Genomic DNA, 20,597 nt, shown 5'->3' on the forward strand with positions numbered 1-20,597 from the left:
GCCCCGCCTGGGCAGCGGCCGAGCCCCGCGGCCCATGGAGATCCCTCTCAAGTCCCTCCCCGGCGGGCGGGCCGCCGCCAGCGGGTGAGGGAAGCGGGCCGGGCTGAGCCGGGGTGGGCGCGGTGCCGAGCCCTCGGGCCGGCCCGCCCGGCGGGGTCAGGGCGCTGCTCCGCCAGCGGGCCGGGCCGGGCCGGGCCGGGCTGGGCTGTCCATCCTCCGGCCGGGGCCGCGACAGCGCCGGGGCACGGGCACGGGGGAGCCGCTGGGGACGGCGCTGGGCACAGGTGGGCAGCGGGCCGGCACACGCGTGTCCCTCTGGGGCCGACGCTGGCACACGCGTGTCCCTCCAGGGCTCTCGTGGCACACGCGTGTCCCTCTGGGGCCGGCGCTGGCACACGCGTGTCCCTCCCGGGCTCTCGTGGCACACGCGTGTCCCTCTGGGGCCGGCTCGGCACACGCGTGTCCCTCCCGGGCTCTCGTGGCACACGCGTGTCCCTCTGGGGCCGGCTCGGCACACGCGTGTCCCTCTGGGGCCGGCGCTGGCACACGCGTGTCCCTCTGGGGCCGGCTCGGCACACGCGTGTCTCCCGGGCTGCCGCACAGGTGGGTCCTGCCCTCCACCCGCTCCGTGCGGGCCCGGCTGCGGCCGCTCCTCCCGCGGCAGCCGGGCGGGGAGACGCTGGGAGCCCTGCACGGGAGGGCTTTGCCCGACGTTTCTGAGAAGAGCGAAGCGGTGCCGTCCTCTGGCAGCGTGCTGAGCTTAGTGCAGATCGGGAAGGTGAAGCTGGGGTTCCCCAATATGACACGTATAACTCAGCTCAAGGATGGCTTTTTTTCTCGTTTTTTTTTTCCTCCTTCTTGCCTTCTTAGGACCCCAGGGTTCTCGTTAATACCTCTCCAAGATACAGAGCTCAAGCAGATAAATGTCGCTGATACGGAGCTCTGATGGGCGCTGTTAGTGTCGCCACCCTAGTGAGTTACTCATTAAAGAAGGTGACTGTGCTCACTAACTAAGCGCACTTTAGCCACTTGGTTCAATGGGGCTTTTTCTGCTGGGTGAAGAGCTAACTACTACAAGTCTTTTCATGAGTAGGTAGCTGTAAATAGTTGAAACCTCTTTCTTGAGTGGAATGTTGAGCTCCAAAATGCCTCGCTACAGAACAGCTGAACAACAGACTGTGCTGCCAGGTACAGCAGTGAAGTGTGGGTGACAGCAGTGCAGCTGCTAGAGCTGAGTTAGTACCAGTAGTAATATATGACACATGACAGCTGGATGTGCACCTCAGCATGCATTGTGCAGTTAGTCTTCATTCACCGAAAATTTGATTGTGTCAGTGCTTCACAAAACGCTGTGGAAACCCATTAAGTGGTGTTAATTACACCACCGTGTCAGAACTTAATTGCTTCATTGCTCTGTCCTGCGCTGGGTACTTTGCTTCAATTAGGTTTAGATTATTAGGCTAATGACAGTGTGGTAGAATTAGATGGTTTGTTTTAAATATGATAAATCACTGGTAGTCTCTTGGAGCTTTTAAACTTCTTCAGTGCTTTGGTTGGAGGTTCTAGTTCTGCTGATTTCATGTGGTCTATTTGGATGTAATTTTTAATCTATCCTAGAAAGGAATGAATTCAAAACCAGTTGATCTATTTCACCTGTTGTCCTGTTACCTGTCTCACCTGTTTAAAAATGAATTCTTTCTTAAATACTACGCCAGAGAATGTCTGTTTTTTTAAATTGGAAGACAAAGTCCAACAGTGATACAGGCTTGAATCTTTGATCTCCCTTAAGCAAAAAAAAGTGCTGCTTTTTGCTGAACAAGTTTTCTGCTCATAATTTCTACAGTTAATTAATAAAGGGAGGTAAAGACATCAATGAAAATAATCTCTAGCCACAAATGAGGGTTGTGCAAAGATGAAAGTGCTGTTATTAGTCAACATCAAGTTTTTGGAATATCTGCAAGGTCTTGACACACATCTTTGGAATAAACCATTATGGTTTTTATGCTATGTATTTGAATATTTTAAAAACCCACTTATTAGAAAGTTTGCTGTTTGATTTGTGAGGTTTTGGCTTGTGTTTGTTTGGGTTTTTTTAATTTTTATTTTATTTTTAAAGATTTGTCACTTCTGATATGCTTTTACTGGAAGCTTAGGGAAGGCTCTTGCTGAAGTCTTGGAGTGGTTCTTGTGTCATGCCTTCATGCTTTAAAATGTGACCAGATTTGGCTTGACCCTGTTTCCTCTTTCTTTCCCACCTCCTGCTGTCCCTTTCACTGTGGGTTGGCTCTGCTCTCTGTGTACCCACACTCAGCCTGCTGGAGAGAGGCTGAGAGCAGCAGTGGTGTCTCTGGTGTCAGTGCAGGACTGGAGCATGTGTGTCCCTGTGTCCTTAACCAGTGCTCACAGCTGTAACTATCACATGCTCTTCTGCCAGGTGTGTTTGCATCTTTCAGAGTTCTTGCATCTTAGATGTTACTAAAGCTGGTCCAGTATGTTTTTATTATATGTTTAAATGGGATGCTGCCCGCAGTTTCTTCTTCTTGGAAACTTCCCATGTTTTTCTGCTTCAAAAACCAAAATCATCCTGCCTCTCATCATCTTCATGAAAGATTGATTTAAGGCTGGGTAGGAAAGATAACTTTTGAGCTTTTAATATTAAAATAGATTTTTTGTTGTTTTCACTTCCTCTTCTGAGGAAACACCACAGTGTCAGCTTTACTGTGCTTCTTTAACTGAAATGTCTCTTCTTGTGGGACAGCTGGTTCTAACAAATCAAATGTCCTTTGTGATCTACAGTTTGAGCTTAAATATCTGTGCACTTCTGACAGGTAAGGACACAAAAAGTAAAAATGAAAAAGTATTCCAAGTATCTGAAAACTTGGAATTGATGCTTTTGGTTTTGAGCCTCAGACAAAATGTTATCCTTTATAAAATTCAGAACACTGGGAACAACATTCTGAATGGTCAATGGGACTGATAATCAGCTGGTGTCAGATATGATACTCTTAACCTGTAAAGAGAGGAAAAAAAATTACAAGTTGTGTTCTGATCTGTGTGTGAAGTAGGAAAGTTCTGAAAGTTTATGACACTGGAAAACAGGGTTAAAATTATTAGCAGATGGGTAAAGTTCTTTCAATGTCCCGTTCAGTTGAAAAGGAGAAACTGAAGCTGATTTAAAACACAATAACAGTCCAATGTACTCAGTCCTCTGATTTTTAAATGCCCAGGTATTTAAATAAATAAATGCCTATGAATTTAGCCCTTGAAGCTGCATGTTCATAAGAGAAGTGTGTGTAAAGCCTGCTCTGGTTTAATCTTAAAGACACCTTTTTCTTCTGCTAGAATTAACAAATATGTTAACAGTGGTCCCTCTTTGTTTCAAGTTGATTTTTAAGAGAGTAATAGCAAGTCTACATTTCTTTCTATTACAGACCCTCTTATTTAATGCCTATTAATTATTTGTCTAAATGGTGTGTTTTAATGATCAGATGTGTTTGAAGGATTTTTAGTGATGTGATCACATCACTAAATATTTTTGCATTTCCATAAGATAACCCTTATCTTATGGAAAAACTATTTTGGACCTTTTATGTCATGTGGTGATCTGAGGTGATACTGCAATGAGGAAATTGTCTGCCAAAATGTTCTGTTGGTTTCTAATTAATATGTTTTTTGTGGCAGAAATATGATGACTCAGTCAGATTTGGATCTAAAAGAGACTGCTTTGAAAGAGGATTTGAAGTTTTACTTCATGAACCCATGTGAAAAATACAGAGCAAGACGTCAGATACCATGGAAATTGGCTTTGCAGATTTTGAAGATACTTATGGTTACAACACAGGTAATCCTCTGGTTTTACTCTTAGAGTAGCAATGATGTGCAAGAGAAGCAGCTCTGTGCTTCTGGGCCTTTGCCATCCCTGGGCACTTGTTACTGGCTTGAACCTCCCACTTCAGTCCATAAAGAAAAGAATACTGTGAAAGGTGTTTCAAGGGGGAACAATAACATAAATTATAAAAACCTCCTGGAGATTTTTAGGGCAGTCATTGCTTTAAAGTGTTATGTCAAAATTTTGCCATTTTTGACATACTTTAAAGCAAGTTACTCTTCCCATGAAATTCAGCACTATCTTCAGGCTTGTCACAGTACTGTGGCATTCTTAGGTTACAGTTTCACTGGACTATTTCAAAAGTGCTATTTCCTGATGTCTAATCAGAAAATTAAGGTGTGCACATTCAGTGTGAAGATGCTGTGGTTTCTGATGATGATGGGATGGCTGGGCTGCAGGAACTGGATGTGCCTCTTGCTTCTGTCATCAGACAATGCATTTGAAAAGTCTGTTTGTATTGTTTGAGGTACTACATGGAGACAAAGAAGAGGGTGTTTATGAACTGCACTGGTGTCACAGTGCATTTGGTTGTGGTACAATCCTCTAACAGTGACTGCATGTGGAGGAAAGCAAAATGGGGCACACACATAGGTAGAAATTACTTTTTCTGAACCTTTGAAATGCAAGACTGACGTCTGACAGTTTGCAAGAGCACCTAAATATACATGCTGGGTTGTTCCTCTTCCTTCAAAGACTTCACATGTCTAAACTTTACATGTCTCTGAGGAGGTTCAGTACTGCCATCTGTCCTAACCCACTGGCTTCCATTTTTGGGGGTATCACTGAACATGTGATTTTTCTGTCTGCTGCCCCAGTCTCCCACTGTCCTTTGTGAGCTGCAGGGGTGCTCTGCTGCTTGGTTTTCAAAGCCCACAAGATTTTTCTGGACTGCTGCTTGAAAATTTTCTTGTCAGCCGTTGGTTTTGCTCAGATGTCAGGCACGTGGCTGGGGGATATCCTCCTGCTGCTGTGCCTGTGAAGAAGCTCTTGTGGAAAACCGAGCAGTTTCTAGGCTCTATTTATGTTTTCATTGGTGGTGGTGGTGGAAATGGGGCCATCCATTTCCAAGTCTTCAGTAGTAACCTTGCTGTTTGCTGTTCCTGCTTGTTATATCCTCCTTAAGCAGCACCTGGGTCAGGCAGGTGAGGCTTTTTATTGCTCTAATCCTGTGCCATGCCCGAGGTGGGAAAGGTGCAGGGATTTGTCCATGGCAAAGCAGAGCATTTCAGGGGCAGCAGGTTGTGTTGTTAAGTTAGCCTGTCTGCCATTTGCATCCTTCACAAAGGTTTTTGCAAATCCCGGTTGGAGTTGTTGGTCCATGATGTGTAAAAGCTGCAAGCGGTGGAGCTGTCTGTGCAGTTGCTGCAGTTAGATTCTGTTTCGCCTGCCCTGCATGTGATACCCTTGGCTTTGGTAATCTTATGCCACTGGTTCAAGGGTGCTCTGCTCCTGCCAGAGTTACAGCAGCAGGCACTTGTCTGGTTTGTATTTATTGTAATTTCAAGCTGTTTCCAAAATGCTGCTGCTTAACCACTGTTCAAAATTCAAATAATTTCTTTTTTTTTTCTCTTGTCAGCTTGTTTTTTTTGGTTTGAGTAACCAGCTGGTGGTCTCATTCAAAGAGGAAAACATTGATGCTTTTAAACACCTTTTCCTGAAAGGCTATTCTGGAACTGATGAAGATGACTACAGCTGCAGTATATACACACAACAGGATGCTTATGATAGCATTTTTTATGTTATTAATCAGGTAGGTGTGAGTGTGTGTTGATAACTGTGTTAAAGCTGAAGCTACAGCTATAAACTTCTGCTAAGCTTCTGATTTTCTATTTCCATGTTTGGATTTCAGTTTGGTGTTTCACTGAAGCAGTGAAAAGGGGATGTCCTCAAGTTTGTGTTGTAGCTAAGTTTTCATCTCTTGGAGATGAATCCAAACCAGAATTTTACTCAGGTAGTTCTTAATACCAAAATCCAGAAAATTTGAAAATTGCTCATCTTGCATGAACTGGAACCTTGGTTTAGGTCTTACTTTGGAGCCCTATGAGCCTGAATATGCTTATTCATGCTTCAAAATATGTGTCCTTAACAGCTCTCCTGAATTGCAGCTTCATGGTGAGGGCTTGAGGCCTCAAAATGGGGAACATGGTACTTAGGAGTGTAGAGGCATTCACTCTGATTAAGGATGATATTTTAAAGACAGTTCCTTTATAATTGTCAGAGAAAAGTGAGTAAATCTAGGATGAAAATTCTGTAAAAGTTTTTGTATTTAGTATTAATATATTTGGATGTCACGAGATGAAAGACTCTGGGATATGAAATGTGTCTTGTGTTGGGAATGATGATAAACCCAGAAATTACTAACACAGGATGAATAAAAAGTGGCTTTAAATCATCTTTCATTGTCACTGCCCTTGGGACATGAGCTCTGGCACCTGGATTAAAGCAGTGTTGCCAATGCAGCTGTGCCCAGCAGCATCTGAGAGTTTCAGGGCTGTGAAGTATCAAACCTCTCTCAATCACCCCCTCGTGGGGGCTTGCTGCTCTCCTGGCCTCTCCTGTAAGCTGCAGCAGATCCAGCAGCAGATCAAAAGTGCTGGACAAGACCTAAGACTCTCAGTACTGCCATTTGAAATGAATGGTGACGTAGTTTTCTCTATCCTTCTTTGAATTCTCCATATTGCTACTGTTTCTGCAATAAACCATGCTTTCTTTTTTATTTATTTTTCTCCCTTGCTTGCTTTGTTTCACTTTCCTTCTTTTGTAGGCACTAAGGCTGAGGTGAATTCCAGATACAAGACAGTAGAGAAGTAATAGCTTTATATCCTCAAGAATGAGCCAGGCATCAGAAAAAGGTCTCTTCATACAATGTCTGTGTGGAATAAATATAGTCATATCCTTTAAGGAGATTTAAATTGTGACATCTGGGTTCTTTAGTGTCCTGTGCCATTCCTGTGCCATATCACATGTAAGAATTCAAAAAGCATGCTTTCAGGTGAACATTGGCTACTGTTGCCTTTTTTTTGGTCTGTCTTTAGAGGGTGCCTTGTGGGAAGAGCCAATCTAGATGACTCCCAAGCTAAAAGCAAAGCTTTTTTTTCTTTTTTTTTAAATTTTATTTTGAGATGGGCAGCTAGAGGACATGGGATTTGGTGTTCTGGTTTGTGCTTTTGAAATGCATGGTTGGGTGGGTGAAGCAGAAGGAAATGACATTACAGAAAACAGTAATTGTGCACAGCAAAGCTGGAGTTGTAAAAACTGAGTTTTAGCCTTTGTGTAATATACCACTGGGGATATTCTAACACTTTGGAAAAAAACCCCAAACAGACCACCACCATAAAAGCCCAAACATACATTTACACATGGAAGAGTACACAGGTTTCCCTTGCTTTTCTACTGGGTTCAAACTGAAGTTTCTATTACAAAATTTCTAATACAAATTTAAAACTTATATTATAAAAAAGTGTAATAGCAACTTCAGCTATTTGCTTCACACAAAGCTGTGTGAAGCTGTTACTCTTGTGTTCTGCCCTGTGGCTGTAAGACCAGGATATTCTGCTGCCTGCTCTGAGGCTGTTTGGGAATTTATAAGCAGGAATGTTGCTTTTGTTGTTTCCTGGTGTTGTTTGGGGTGGTGTGTGGGTAGCCCAGCACCTCGTGCTGTCTGTCAGCAGGGCAGAGCCTGAGAGCACACGTGGCTGGGGCAGCAGCTGCTGCAGGCAGTGATCTGGAGATGTCCTCAGGGGGATGAGGAGCTGTGACTAACTGCTGTTTCCACTCACTTGACCTGCCTTAGTCAGAGGTGGCTTCCTTGGCTTGCTCTGAGCTGGGATACTGGCAGGGTGAGAGGCCATGCTTTGCTCCTGGGCTGTCTGAGCTGTGTACTCAAAGTGGCACTGCAAGGCAGAGCTTTGCATACAAGTGTGGCAGCTCCTGTTGCAGTTCCACTCCTGGGCATGCAGTGTGTGGTGGTTGGTGCCTGCTGGGATGTCACTGATGAGATGGGCTAGTGGCCACAACGCCCATAGGAAGGGGGAAATAGGATGACAATGAATGATGCATGATAAAGAAATCCGTGTTAAACGGGAAAAGGGACTAATCTTTGTCAAAGCCACTTGAACAAATTTTTAAGTAATGAGAAATCTTGCCTGATTTCCCATGCTGATTTACTTGAGGCCTTCAAGAAAGCTAAATGCTTTCTTGAGAGCAGACCACTGCTGTACACTGACCTGAGCTCTTTTGCTAGGTCAGGTAATGGTAAAAACTAAGGAATTGCTAGTGTTCATGCCTTCTTCCCAAAAGGCCATGGTTCTGTCTGGCTTGTCTTGGACAGTGTTAGCTCTTGGGAAACTGAGCTGGCAGGCAGCTGCCTTCATGGTTAGTCATTGATCTCCTGTTCCTCATGGCTGGTCCATTGCTCTCCTGTCCTTCATGGCTGGTCCATTGATCTCCTGTCCTTCATGGTTGGTCCATTGCTCTCCTCTCCTCTCCTTCATGGTTTGAACTTGGCATGGATTTGATAGGAACCATGACTTAGACCATGTGTACAACAACTGAGTTTCAGGTGGTGTGAAAACTACTGTCCCCTTCATGAGGTGAAGCTGTCCCTGGGGGTGTGTGGCTAGCAGCAGTACTGCTCTGAGGTCTAATGAGCAGCTCTCTGACACGTGGGTGATCATCTGCAGCCAGCCCAGCAGGCACAGGGCTCCTGGCCACTGTGTCACCAGGATGCTGATCACTGCTAATTAGCGGCCAGCAGCCCTCCTGTGTGTAAATTGACAGGGAAGCTTTTATGTGAAAGGTTTTTCATTTAAAAGCCTGTATTGATACCTATAACGTTGAGGTTTCAATTTGCTTTCTAATGCAAAAAAAACAATTACTTTCTCTAAGTTCTACTTCCGTTTTTATTTTTAAACTAGTACAGGCACTTAAAGAACATATCCCTGGGGACCCTGGGTTATGAACATGAAGAATCAGGTCTAAAAATCTGTAAACAGCAGTACAAGAGAGGCACGCTTCCTTCCAATGATACACTGAACATAGATGTTTCTACTGAAACAGGTACTGTACTGTTGCACTTAAAATATTGTGCTGTGGAGTACTTGAATCCTAGTTCTAAAGCTTAAAACCAGTAGCTTTTTGTGTGGCAATCACAGGAACATTGCCATGCTTTTTGCCTATTTCCCTCTTGGTTTTTAGCACCTGTCTAGGAAAGACAGCTGTGATTATAAGAGGCTCTCTTCAACCACCTACAAATCTGCAGTTGATGCTGAGGTGGTGTTTTGCTGTTCTTTTTCTTAAACACACCTGTTCCCCCTCTGTGCAGGAGGTTCAAACAGGGAATTCTGGGTGCTGGTCAGTCTGCACCTTCCATGGGTGGGTGCCCTTCCTGCCTCTCAGAGCTGAGTCCTGGCTGCTCACAAGTTGGTACACAAACCTGCTTCTGACCCCACTAGCTGGGCTTCTGAATAGCTTTGCTCAAAATTAATGTTTTGCCTGATCAGGACTTGCTATAACACACTGATCATCTTAGTTTAATGCTACTTTCAATGTGAAGTTTTTATGATAACATATTTTCCTCTTGACTTTACAGAATGTATCCTTTTAAAGCCAAATGAACTAACTGGTAAGAAGGCTGAACTGAAGCTGAACTCTTCTTTTTTCAATCTTGAATTTTACAGGTAAAGTTATGGGGCTTTAAAAAAATTATTCCAACTTGTTCTCTCATATTAATATGGTGGATTCTGATTTGTGCAGTTTGTGTATATTTCTGTGATATTTAAATATCTTTGTGCAATTTTTCAAATATCCAGGCTTATACAGGTTGAAATCTCCTTCAAGCTGAAAGGCATTGCTCTTCAGACAATCCATGCCCGTGAATTGCCTGACTGCTATGCATTTCAAAACACTGTAAGTGAAAATGGGCTGTGGCACTTCCAACCCTGTATATGTAAGGAGAGCTCACGTTAAGGTGTAGGTGTCATCCTCACACCTGGCCTGCAGGAGAAGCACAGCTGAGCATGTGCTGGCCCTCACCCCTCCTTCCCAAAGGCTGCTGAAATGCTGCTGCCATGGGACAATGTTGCTTTGTAACATATTCCAGTTGGTAACCTCATAACCTGAGAGAGGGATAAGGAATTGTTCTTCATCTAAAGACTGAGTGTGAAGTCTGGCCTCTTGGAATACTGCTCATTAGGCAATACATGTGATCCACTCAAATTATGCCTGCACTATCATTTATGGGGGCAACTTTCTTAAAGCCTATCTGATCAACAGTATTAATGCATGCTGTGTCCAAGGCACTCAGCAGGATTACTTTTTCTGGAATGCAGTCTTACTCCTGTTTCTGATGTAGCTCTGTATTTTCAGATAACTTTCAATAATAGAGCCCACAGTGGAAAAATCAAGGTCTATTTTGATAGTGACACCGACATTCAGGAATGCAAAGACTGGCACATATTTAACTCAGGTAAGTGTGGTGCACGTGTGTTTGCAGAGCAGCAGTTATGGGTCTCCCTTTGCTTTCCCTGGTCTGTAGCAGTCTGCCCAGCAAGACATTCCCCAGCCTGTTCATCCCCCTGCCTGTAAAACAATGCAACTTGCCTAAAGCAATTCATTACCTCTTGCTAATCAAGAGCTAGGAAATAATTCCTTTTGTGAGGGTGTTGTGAGATGACATGATCATCTCCGCATGCCAGTGTGTGTTAGCAGTGAGCTCCACCTGCAAGGAGGGTGAATGTTCCTTCCATAGATTTTTAATTGTTGTGCTTCTCTGAGATAACTCAATTTAATCCACTAACACTGGATAAATTTCCAACTGAAGCCTCCTACAGCTTTCAGTTTATTTTTCTTCTACCTGATTGACGCGTATTATTTCTGAAAGTTTGGTTTTTGTGTTGGCTTTTTTTTTTGCCACTGCTGGCAAAAAGTATGAACAAAGGCTGGCATCTGCCATGTATTTGCAGTGTTAAGGCTTGGTCTGACAGCTCAGGAATGTGCACTAAAAGACCCTTAAAGAAACAGCAGCTGTGACAGGCTTTGCAACTGCTTCTCCCATGTGGTGACTTGCTGCAAAGGACTGTGATGGAACAATATTTTTGAGTGTGCTATACAGTATCTTGATTAATAAATATGTCAAGTGGGCTGCTTTTTGCTTCAGCAAAGCCAGCTTTTCTCTGATAATGCTGTGTTGTGCTGATATTAAAGTGGTAATTTATAGAATATTCTGAATAACCTCAAAGTGCCTTGGCTTCCATCTCTGTCCAGTAATTTCTTTCAACTACCTGTTCCTGAGTAGTTTATTTTGTGTCTAATTACCAGCTGAGGGAGCATGCATAATTCAGTAATAAAGGTGAGCGGAAGGGATATTGCAACAATTGAAATTGAGTGTTGGCCTCTTTCATATAGTTAAAAATGTATGTTATGGAAAAGATAGGGATTATTGATGTGAGGAAGCAAAGGAAGACACCTAATTTGTGTTCACATGATGGCTTTTAAATTTTTGGATGAAAAGAAAACAGTACAGAAAGTCCAACCAGTCTCTTATTGCGGACTAAGGTGGGAATTTTTTAAAAATTTAATGGCATTGATAGAGGCCAAATCTGCATTTCTTTTGCCTCATGTGGTTGTAACACTGTGGAAGCACATTTGGATAGGTAAGGTATTAAGGTACCCATTTTTGGGTTTATTTTGAAGAACTTGAACATATTTTTCATTCTTGTGGCCCAGCCCCCATGACTGTCTTGATGTAATTATCTGCTGAGCTGTGTTCAAGATATGCTTGTAGGAAGAATGCAGCTTGTAACCCATCTGCTTATGGGGTGAGAGTATTTGAGCATGAATTGTTACAAAATGTCACATAACTTGCATAAAAAAAGTTATGAAAAGTCTAACCTTACTTTATTTCTGTGGCTCTTCACAGTTCTCCAGAAGAACACTCAGTACATTCTAGTCTTTGATGGGTTTGTCATATTAAGCTGCTTGGCTTCTCTCATCCTCTGCACACGCTCCATCGTTCTTGCCTGGAGGCTGCAAAAGGTGAGCACGGTGCTCGTGGCCTTGATGCTTGCTTGGTCTCTGCCTTCTTGGCTGCTGGTCCTCTGGAGGGGACCTTTTGAAACATGGAGCATTAAAGTGGGTAAACCTGTTGTAAGATGTCCCTCTTACTGTTACCTGTAGAAAGGATGTGTAGGTGTCTTGGTGGACAATTGATAACTGTGAATGGATTTCATTTGTGTAGTGCTGGAATTTGAAGTCTTTTGTTGTATCTCTCAACGGGCAAAAGAAGGAGACTTCTCCCCCCACCCTCCCCAGGATTTTAGACAGAATAACTGAGTCTTTGTGCTGCAAAGTGTCCTGCACCTCCAAACCACAACTCTTTCTTCCCTGGCTTCAGAGTGGAATTCCCATAGAGGTCTAGTCATAAATTAATGCCTTAATGAAGATCCCTCAAAGCCAGCTCTACCTGGAGAAAATGTAAAGCACAGCACATAATCTAACTCTGTCTGTTCTGTTTTTTTTTTTTTTTTTTTTGTAAGCATGTGGCTGATGAGAGTTAGAAGAGTCCATGGTAGGTAGGATATGAGAATACAAACACTTGTTTATCTACTTCAATATGTCCTTTTTGTAGCTTGGAAACAAGACCAAAAGTCAAGAGGATGTGATTCCAGAGGCATTGTCAAACTGCTCTCAGGAATAGGCACTTCACATTTATTCTGAGCAAAAAGAGCAAGTGAAAGCAGATGGGCTGTGCTGGGCATAGAGGTGATATTGTTTGCTCTGTGGGAAATGAGAGCTCTTGCCCTGTAGCTGCATTTGAGTTTTTTCACTTCTTTAGTTGGGGGTCTTGCTCTGTTAGAGGAGGATAGCACCTATGGTGAAGGCGTTAACAGGCCAGGGTCAGGTTGGTGGGAATGGGTTATGAAATCAAGTGTTCTGTGGAAAGTTCATTTTCACTGGCCTAAATCCATCTTAATTTTTTCCCTATTTAGTTCTGTTGCTATTGAGAATAAGTTTTAAACTACTATTCCAGTGAATACTGTTGTGTGGAACTTGAACATTGCCACGTTTTTCATCCAAGGTGACCTGTAACTAAACATGTAAATGCTTGTCAACAGAGATTTGTGAATTTCTTCCTGGAGAAATACAAGCGCCGTGTCTGCTATGCTGATCGCCTGGAGTTCCTGAACGGGTGGTATGTCCTGGTAATTATCAGTGATGTGATGACAATCATTGGGTCAATCCTAAAAATGGAAATAAAAGCCAAGGTAAGAATTCCATATTTGGCTAAAATACTAATCTTGCTACAACCATGCTTTAATCTGGGGGCAGGTGAAAGTGAGCTATAATAGTCAATAGTCATCTGTTTGCTTATTTCAGTCCATTTCCTAGTTTATCTAATAACTACTTTTGGTCACTCTTACCCAAAGTCTTTCTGTGAGACCATGTAAGCCATTTAAACATCTTATTTCCACAGTGCTAAGACCCCTAATTCCTGGTATGGGACCTGTGGGTAGACAGGTCCTAACAGAAAGACCCAACAATTTGAGTTGTTTGTTCTGTAAGAAGCAGCATGTGCAGGACTGGGAAACCATGAGTCCTCCCCTTGAATGAAGTAGGGCTCTTGATGGCTTGGGGGATTGTCACAGCTTGCTTTGCTGGCAAGCAGAGGCACAGACAGTGTGACCTGCTCATCCTTGACCTCCCTGCCTGGGCTTGCTGAAATCAATGTGCTTTGTCCAGCTGGCAGCTCTTCAGGAGGCTTTTGGGGTTGGTTTTTTCTATTTTTTTTTTTTTTTTAATCTTCAATAGATGTGTGTCAACAATTCATGTGTTCACAAAACTTTGTATTCTGGGAAAAACAGAGCAGGTGGTGTGCTGCTCCTGCTTCATGTGTACTGAGGCTCAAAGGGCAGATCCCAGAGTGGCCTTCAGAGGAAGCACTTGGGAATCACTGGCTGCAGGTTGAGGAGGGGATTGAGAGTAGGAAAACTTGAGCTAGATGGCTCTCTTGTGCTTACTGCAACCAGTTCTAGCCTTCTGAAGTAAAGTGCAAGTAGATTTGGTTGTGGTAAAAACTGTAATGAAACGATGCTCAGGTTCTGATCTGCTGGCAGAGAACCTGTTCAGAGATGTAAATGCATGTAAGCATGGAAAGGGCTGTAGTCCCAAGGGTCACTTTTTGTGTAAATGATGGCTCACGCTTTTTAAATAGTGCACGAGAGCTTCTTTGCCTAGCAGCAAATAGTAAATTTTGAGTTATCCAATCGAATTTTGAAACTGTGTTGTAACCAAACTAAGGGCTTTTTTTCTTCATGCAAAATTTCAAGAATATCAGCATAGGTGTACTTCCATTTGCAGCACTGTTGTGTTTGAATGATCTCAGTAAATAACTGCAGTTCACATTGATCTGATTTTTGTGATGTAGCAACAGCTTTCAGTATGAGGCTGCCCTGCTTTGTTTGTTTGAACTGCTGGAACTTGAATAGCAGTCAAGCAGACATATGTACTGCTTTGTAATTTGACCACCTGCTCTGTTTGCATCCCTCAGAACCTCACAAGTTATGATGTCTGCAGCATTTTACTTGGAACATCAACTTTGTTTGTCTGGGTTGGAGTCATCCGATACCTGGGATATTTTCAAACCTACAATGTAAGGAGAGAATCAAATGTCTAAAAATTAAAGCATACCTTTATATATATATATGTATATATACATGCCACTTTTTTCCAGCTCTCTCTCTAATTCTTTTTTGATTTTTTTCCCCCCTTCTTTGCTCTGCTCTGACTTAGGTGCTCATTCTGACTATGCAGGCATCGTTGCCGAAAGTGCTGCGGTTTTGTTGTTGTGCTGGGATGATCTATCTTGGCTACACTTTCTGTGGTTGGATTGTCCTGGGACCTTATCATGAGAAGGTACATCAGCAGTATCCCTCTTTTTGTGGTGTAATGATGGGAACATCTGTGTGTGTGTGTAGCTCCTAGCCAAACCAAGAGAAATGTGTCTTAAATGAAAATGTCTGTTTAAAAGCTGTAACGTGAACATGGGCGTGTTTCTCATTCCATCTGTAGCTCCTTCTACCTGCTCCTTATAACAAAATAACTACTCTTGCTTTTACTGTCTGCTCGAAGTCAGGGTGATCTCCAGCACCAGGCTGCTTGTGGTGAGGGGATGGTTTGCCCAGGCCACGTGCATTGGTCTGTCTCTTCTGCCCTCTTCTGGCAATCCCACTTCAGCTGGGTTAAAGAGGCACTAAATAGTTCGCTGGAACTTTAAAAAAAAAAAATCGCCTTGGCTCTGGCCTTGTTTTTCCAAATCTTCCCCATGCTATGTAACTTTAGCTCCTAAATTGTGACTCATAAAGGGATGGAGACTCATAAAGGGATGGATGAATGCTTGTCTTGTTTGCTTCCCTTCCTGTGTGGGGGTGTGTTGTGGATTTGTTTGTTTGTTTTCTTAAGGTTTGTATCAAAGTGTGTTCCTGGTATGTCTTGTCTGAAACCTGGGTGCAGGAGCAAGGCTTTGTACATTCTAGAACACATGCCAAAACAGCCCTAAAGCTTGTTTGCCTTTCCTCTTGGCAGATGCTCTGTGTGACAGTTTGAATAGAGCAGATTCCTGTCGTGGCAAATTCTAAATGTCCATTAATGCCTAACAAATGTCTGATTTCTCATTCTCGGTCTCTGGGTGCACACAGTGTGTGTAACAGACGTGCTGCAGTGCTTTTGCAGAGCTTGCGTTGCCCCAGCTTACTGGGGTTCTCCCCTTTGGGCAATGCAAGGATTCAGCCTGCACATTCCCAGCTGATGACAATGCATTTCTCTGGGGAATGCTGGATGCAGTGGGATCTTTTGCCACACTAGAGGCTCAGTTGTTTATAACATTATAAGGCACAGCATAATTACTGTTGTAACGTCCCTGCCACAAGTATGTTATCTGAGCCATAGGAAGGGCAGTCAACATGCTTATCTGTGACAATGTTACTTCTTGCCTAAATATCACGTATTAATGTCAAGGAAAGCAGCTGGAGCTGGGGAGGATTCCCGTTCCTGCCCTTTCCCCAGTGTCCCACAGGAAGGCGATGTGGCACTGTGCAAGGCAGCCCAGGGCTGGCTCCCAGGGGCTCTCCAGCCACTGAGCCATCCTGGAAGAGATGAGAAGAGTCTTCCCTGGTGTACAGAAACACTGGAGAGCTCCTTATGCTCAAAAATATAGAAATACACCCTCTACTACAGTCAGAGTAATTTTGTGCTATGTCAGTCCAGGGGCTTCCAGGTGAGAAGTCCTTGGCAGGTCTCTCTCTGTGTCAATGCATCAAACTTGAGTTGCTCAAAAATTACCTGTGCCATGCCTCTTGTCTTCCTGGATAATGTACTGCCGAGTTTGACAATGGCTTTAAAATTAAATTCAAAAAGAATAATAAAAAAAGCCATAGGTGTAAACCAGACCTGCTGTTCCTGTGCACCAATATATTCTCCTTACAAGCATATACCTCTTGACATCTTGTTTCATTGTGGGGCCACAATAGTGTTAGTTCATTGATAATACACAATATTTTAATGTGGCTGTTAATTCATATTGTCCAATAAATTGTAGTTAAGAAATCCAGTTACTTGGAAGGACAGAGCAAAATGGGAAGTGGGCTTACCTGGTAGCTTCAGGACACATTCCAGTTTGGGGAAATGGAGTTTGGAGTTTAAGGGACTGTCCTTGAAATTAAACCATGATTTTTGTACAGGCTGTGCTCCAGTAGCTTCATAATACAACTGTAGCTTGTATTTACAGCTCAAAGAGTGACAGATTGTTAATTCAGTTTGGACCATTTGAGTTCTGAGGGCTATGTGCTGACTCTAGCCCTGTAACACTGTATTGATTAATTACGCACACTCCAGTAATGCTGCAGAGCTGGGAAGCCAGAGAATGTGGATTGTGTTCCCAGCATACTACCACTGTGTAGATTCTGTGAAATCACTTCAGCTGTGCTTTGGGAAATGGAGTGATACTTTTCTGCAGGTCCAGAATTGCTTATAATTCAGTAGCTTTCTGTGCTGGTCAGTTATTTACTGTTCTGCCTGTTGAACGTCACAAGTTTTATTTGATAATAAATATTCTTATGTCTGATCTCAACACATCATGCTTAGTCAAGATGATATTTTTACATACTATTTACACAAACTACATAATAGTTTCTATTACTGATGCATATTTTGGCCTGAATGTACAGGGAAGTGTGGTAGCATTTAATTGCCTGAGTTGGCTTTTTTGTCTGCTTTGAGTAAAACTCAGTCTTTGAGTCTTGATTGATCTTCATATTCTGCTAATAATTTGTACTCATTTTCTAGTTTGAAGATCTGAACACAGTGGCTGAATGTCTGTTTTCTTTGGTCAATGGTGATGATATGTTTGCCACATTTGCTCAAATCCAACAGAAGAGTTCCCTGGTGTGGATGTTCAGCCGATTATATCTGTACTCCTTCATTAGTCTGTTTATATACATGATCCTCAGCCTCTTTATTGCACTCATTACTGACTCCTATGACACCATAAAGGTAAAGCATTTGTTTTCTGTTGCACTTCTATTCAGTTTTGTATTCTTTCTTGTTAATTGCTCAACACCATACCATCTACCTTTGCTACTGATGTGTGATGAGGTTATTAAAATATTTTAGTTTAGTTTGTGCCAAAATTGGACAGATGGCTGGGTTTGCTGATGTCTCAGAGACATGCCTTTGGCAGGAGTTTGGAAAGGTTCAAGCAGATAACTCTAAAGTCATTTAGGTGTCCAGGCCTCTTTAATGTGCTGCTTAGAAATGTGTGGTTAAAAGGAAATGTCTTCTGAGAGGTGCACTACTTCTCGTTCAAGTTAGAATTGTGCCATCCATTTCCAGTACGGACTGTCTGAAAGTGAACCTCAGTTTTCAGTAATTACCTTCTGTTCTTCACCTCAAATGCTCTCTGCCCTCTGTGCTGCTGGTAGCCTCAGTGACCAGTGGGAGGGCAATGTGGATCACACCCTTCAGCTCTCATCTCGTTCTTGTCTTGGTGTCACATACAGGCCAGCAAAATAAGGCTGGTCTGACATGAACTACAACTTCCAGACCAAGCAAGAGTTTTGCTTTTGAAGCATCTCGAAATATAGCTTAATTGTCTGTGCTTCTTAGTCTACTGGATGGTCTGATCTGCAAAAAAATGGTGTTTTAGTGACTCTTCCCTCTGAGCATTTTACATGGATCAATTGGGAGCTGTTTCAGTATGCTGAACTTGTTTTTTTCATAGCATTTCTTCAGCATGGCAATATTGAATAGACACACTGAACTCTTCACATCCAGAATTAGAGGTTTTAGGGAAAAGGAGCCCAGGGCACTTGCAGTGAGCACAGCAGCTCACTGAACAAGGGAGAATCAATACCATTATGGCCTGAGATCACTTGATTGGCCTTATGGGCAGCAAACAAAACATAAGAGAATCTGTGAACAATGTGAATTTTCTGTCACTTATATTGGAACAAAGCAAGCTATGTAGTGTTTCTGGGATGGGAACGGGTTCTTTCCTTCCTACAGCAATATTGAATTATTGAACGAAATAATCTGGTTTAACTGCCACACTCTAGAGGAAATTTTAGAATGTTTCATGCCCAGTAACTTCCATGTGTTGTAAATGAAATGCTTTTTCTTTCAGAAATACCAACAAAGTGGTTTTCCAGCAACAGATTTACATGAATTTCTAAAAGACCATAGCAGTGCTGGCTACAGAAAAGACAGAACTTCTTTTCCACTCCTCTGCTGCTGCAGGAGGTCAGTAGGGTGTTTTTTAATTAGTGTTTTCCTGAGAAGTACAACATCTACCTTCTCACTGCAAAATGCTGCTCCATGAATGCTGGAGTATCCAGAATTCAGCCTGTTGATATTTGCATGCTGTTGTTCCTCCTGTGCTTTACTTCACGTTAGATCTTTAGTCAGCTGATGATGCAAAGGCAGCAGTTCTCAGCTTAAACTTGTTTTAACTGTTAGACTCTCATGAAAACTGCTGTGCAAAAGCTGATGAGAGGACTGTGGAGTACAGCAGGAAACTACCAAGGGTTCTGCTTCAAGCTGTCTGTTTCTAAAAAGCTTTGCTACTTAGCTTGCAGTAGTAGCAGAAAGTGAGAGGGTGATTCAGCCAGAGGTTGGTGCTTAATCCCAAAACTATGCTGTGTCTGAGGCAAGCTGTTTGAATACCATCTGCCAGAATATTGGAAACACACTGGTACATGTCTCCTTGTGGGCATTGTGGCAGTGGTCCTTTTTAAGGTGGGGGTGAGAGACAAATGTCTCATCTGGTGCTTGCTGGTCTGCTTTGAATTCTGTTTCTGAGGCTACATAAAACCTCTGAAGCCCTGTTAGAGACAGGAGGGACCTTGTCACTGTCCCTAGACAGTCCAGGATGATCCATTCCTGTGCACAGAATGGTTGTGGGCACTGTGCAAGGAAGCCAGGCTGTGGGAGAACGAGCAGATTAAAATGTGGACACTTAATCACAACTGGTGTAACAAATCCCCTTTTAGCAGGAGGATAGTTGTCTGCTTATATACTGATGCTTTTGTGAAGTACATTTTTATACTTTTGGTGTGCCCTGGCAGAAGGGGACCCCATAGCCAAGAAAGGAACATGTGAGATGATGATGATGGGCAGGTATCCCAGTGGCTGCTGGGGCACATGAAAACCAACCAGTTAACAAGAATTCCAGCCAGGCCCAGCTTCATGTTCACCTGCAAATCACTGTGCAGAATAAGAGATTTGTGTGAGCAAAATTATTATTGAGCATAATAAATGTACACCATGCTATGCTGTGCAGTACTGAGGGCACAAGGCTGGTGGTTGGAGTGAAGATCTAGAGCTTTTGCTACTGTAGCAGGTTTTACATCGTTGTCCAGTGCAGGGGTTAGAGTTGTATGTGGAAATGGGAGAGCAAAGATGAAGGATCAAAACTGAGCTCATATGGGTAGATGCTTCCTGTTGCATTTCTTGCTGATTGGAGAATTGTGAATTTTTTTCTTTGCAGACAACAGAGTGATGACAACTTGATACTTATTAATTGATGACTGCACATTGAAATTCACTACTGGTATATGCAAAGAAAGCATAGTGGTATGGAGAAGGATAATTCTCCAAATTGTAGTGGAACCTGCCATCTGGATCTGCTCATGAACACACTTGTCTTAGCTAATTAAGGTTTTGGGGGAAGAAAGGTATTGATGTGACAGCAGCTGGCTGACCAACAGGAGACCCAGAAGCTGTGTCTGGAGAAGAGCTGTGAAGAATTCTGTATTCTTGCCTCAAATTTTGTCATGTTAGAGAAGACTGATCCTTGAGCATTGTCTGCGGAAGCTCTGTTTGCTAATGACATTGAGGAGAAAGGAAAATGGCCTTGAATCAACCGTTGTTAATAAGAAAAATAATGATACAAAAATAATTAAAAAATCCTGTGTTTAAAAGTATTAAATAAAAAGAAGTCATGAAGGGAGGAGTTCATCATTTAACTTGATGCATTCAGCCTGTCATTTCTACCTGGCACATTTAATTTATTTGAATTAAATTTATGTAAGACAAAAAAGCTGCACAAAAGTGGAAAGTAACTGTTGTTTTCCCTCTTGTATATCATTTTAACAGAAAGTACTTATAAGTCACAGTCTTTTCTTTAACAGCTTCACTAAAAAGCAGTTTGTTATCCTTT

General features: G+C 42.8%; 1 protein-coding gene across 7 annotated transcripts; it reads left to right on the forward strand.

Moving 5' to 3' along the window:
* MCOLN2 (mucolipin TRP cation channel 2) lies at window positions 1-20,597 on the forward strand. 7 transcript variants are annotated; one of them, XM_064428436.1, is made up of 14 exons: window positions 1-84; window positions 3,682-3,841; window positions 5,466-5,639; window positions 8,806-8,947; window positions 9,480-9,567; window positions 9,700-9,796; window positions 10,256-10,355; window positions 11,808-11,923; window positions 13,003-13,152; window positions 14,436-14,537; window positions 14,678-14,800; window positions 17,228-17,434; window positions 18,564-18,679; window positions 19,926-20,597. In XM_064428436.1, exons 1-14 carry the CDS (start codon window positions 35-37, stop codon window positions 19,960-19,962), a joined length of 1,662 nt encoding a protein of 553 aa, XP_064284506.1. In that variant the 5' UTR covers window positions 1-34; the 3' UTR covers window positions 19,963-20,597. The 7 variants fall into 7 exon arrangements, with proteins under 7 accessions (XP_064284506.1, XP_064284508.1, XP_064284511.1 ...); XM_064428438.1 differs by lacking the exon at window positions 1-84 and adding an exon at window positions 198-284; XM_064428441.1 differs by lacking the exon at window positions 1-84 and adding an exon at window positions 868-972.

This window comes from Passer domesticus, chromosome 7, assembly GCF_036417665.1.
Source record: "Passer domesticus isolate bPasDom1 chromosome 7, bPasDom1.hap1, whole genome shotgun sequence".
In the NCBI taxonomy this organism is placed as follows: Eukaryota; Metazoa; Chordata; class Aves; order Passeriformes; family Passeridae; genus Passer; species Passer domesticus.